Here is a 2,410-nt window from a genome sequence, read left to right on the forward strand (position 1 = left end):
GTCCCTGCGAACTTTTGATCTACTTTTTGTCTGAACACATCTGTTTGTTTTAGAAATTTCATGTAAGTGGAATCACACGATACCTGTCCTTTTGCACCTGGCTTTATTTCACTCAAGGTTCATCCATATCATAGCGTGTATCAGGACTTCATTTCTCTCTCTGACTGAATGGTGCTCCATTGTGTGTATACCACATGTTGTTCATCCTTTCCTCTGTTGGTAGACATTTGGTTGTTTCAGTCTTTTGGCTATGGGGAATAAAACTCCAATGACCATGGGTATACAAGCACCTGTTTGAGTCCCTGCTTTCACTTTTTTTGGGATATATGCCTAGGAGTGGAATTGCTAGCTCATAAGATAATTCTATGTTGGACTTTTTGAGGAACCACTGAACTGTTTTCCATGGTGACTACACCATTTTACATTCTCACCAGGAATGCATAAGTGTTCCAGTTTTCCACATCCTCACCAGCACTTGGTATTTTCTTTTTTCTTGGTAGTCCATCCTAGTTGGTGTGAAGTGGTATCCCTCAGTGTGGTTTTGATTTGCATTTCCCTGGTAGCTAATGAAGCTGAGCATCCTTTTATGCAGTTAGTGTTGTGTATCTTTAGGGAATGGTCTATTTAAGAATTATTTTTTAATTGGGTTGTTCTTTCATTGTTAAGGAGCTCTGGTAGTGTAGTGCTGTAGTGCCTAAGGCATTTGACTGCTAACCAGGAAGATGGCGGTTCAAACCCACTAGCCTTGGAAGGAAGATTGGGCGATCTACTTCCATAGTGATGCCACCTCAGAAACCCAAGGAGGGGTTGCTTGAGTCAGATGCGACTCGAAGGCAGTGAGTTTGGTTTTTGGAGTTTTTGTAGTTGAGTTGTAGGAGTTCCTTATGTATTCTCGGTATTAAACTCTTGTCAGATACATGTTTTGCAAATATTTTCTCCTATTCTTTAGGTAGTAGTTTTACTTTCTTGATAATGTTCTTTGATGTACAGAAATTTTTAATTTAGAGGAAGTCCAATTTATTTTTTCCTTTTGTTGCTTGTGTTTTTGGTGTTTTATCTAAGAATCTGTTATGAAATCCAAGGTCATGAAGATGTACCCCTATATTTTCTTCTAAGAGTCTTATGGCTTTAACTCTTATATTTGGGGCATTGATCCATTTTAAGTTGATTTTTATACATAGTGTGAAGTACAGGGGTCCAGTGACTGGTTGTTCCCTTTGTAACATGTGTTTTGGGTTGTATTTTACAAATATCAGTTATGTTGTCTTGAGTCTGTCCTCCCTACCCAACAATATCCCTCTCATTTTCCTCTTTCCTTGTGTTTTGAGAGACCTTTAAAAGTTTAATCCTAATACTGATTCTGTTCTCTTCCAAGGTCTTACAAAAGCACCTAATCATGAAGAATGCAATTCTCTTCACATAGTCTTTTTGGATGTGACCAACAGAATGGTGTTTGAATGGCCGGTCATTGAACACCTTTTGCTCTTGGCAGTAAATATTGGGACTGATAATTGGATCATGATGTTATGGGTTATGTTCTGTAGGATCGTTGAGGTGTTCCCAGTGCAAGCAAACGTACTATTGCTCCATTGCCTGTCAGAGGAGAGACTGGTCAGCACACAGCATTGTGTGCAAACCTGTGCAGCAAAAGTAAGTGTTTAGTTATTTAAAAAAAATTTTTTTTAATTCGTTAGATAACATAAAGAGTTTTTCTGATAGATAAGGAACAAATCCCTTAAGTAAGTCTTAAACTATGTAGAAGTTGTAACTTATTTATGCTTACTATGGAAGTATTGATAAAGTGTATAATCTGAAGTGAACAACTCCACCACCTTAGAAGTTGCTGTGAATATAATTTTACTAGAGAGTATGTATTTTGGTATATATTAAGAATTAGAACCTTAAGTAAATTGCCTTTAAGTGATTCAAGCTCTAGAATGCCTGACTTTGAATCATCTGTAATGTCCTGAATTGTAATAAGGTGGGACTCTGAGAGTACATCTCTAAAGTCAGTGAGTGAGTTGTGTGTTACAAAATACTTAATTCTGACTGGTGTGGCATTTACCAATTTACAAAAGCAGTTTCATGTGTATACTCTCATTAGACTCTCAAAACTACTTAGATAAGGTGCCTATCTCTCTTGTTCAGATTAGAAAACAGACTTAGAAGTTGTGACTGTCTCCTTGACTTTTGGAAGAAGGACATCTGTGCACAGGGTCTACCATTGGGTAGCCAGCATTGAAATGTTTTACTTTAATATTATTTCTGTGATCTCTCTGGAAGAAGCAGTTCTGCTCTTTCTAGATTTAGTTTATTGAGAATTTAACTTAAATTTTGAATTCAGCTGCTAACCAAAGGCCAGTGGCTCGAACTCACCAGTTGCCCCATGGAGGATGTGGTAGTCTGCTTC

The 2,410-nt window shown here is 37.6% G+C and overlaps 1 protein-coding gene across 1 annotated transcript in view; it reads left to right on the plus strand.

Annotated features, from left to right (window-relative positions):
• TDRD1 (tudor domain containing 1) overlaps positions 1-2,410 on the plus strand; it is a 70,190-nt gene that overhangs the window by 28,745 nt on the left and 39,035 nt on the right. The window contains exon 7 of the mRNA XM_007941612.2: positions 1,545-1,650. Coding sequence (XP_007939803.2) covers positions 1,545-1,650 — 106 coding nt within the window. The remainder of the gene's footprint in view (positions 1-1,544; positions 1,651-2,410) is intronic.

The sequence above is a fragment of the Orycteropus afer genome, unplaced genomic scaffold (assembly GCF_000298275.1).
Source record: "Orycteropus afer afer isolate SDZICR_OR568_19922 unplaced genomic scaffold, OryAfe1.0 scaffold00082, whole genome shotgun sequence".
Taxonomy (NCBI): domain Eukaryota; kingdom Metazoa; phylum Chordata; class Mammalia; order Tubulidentata; family Orycteropodidae; genus Orycteropus; species Orycteropus afer.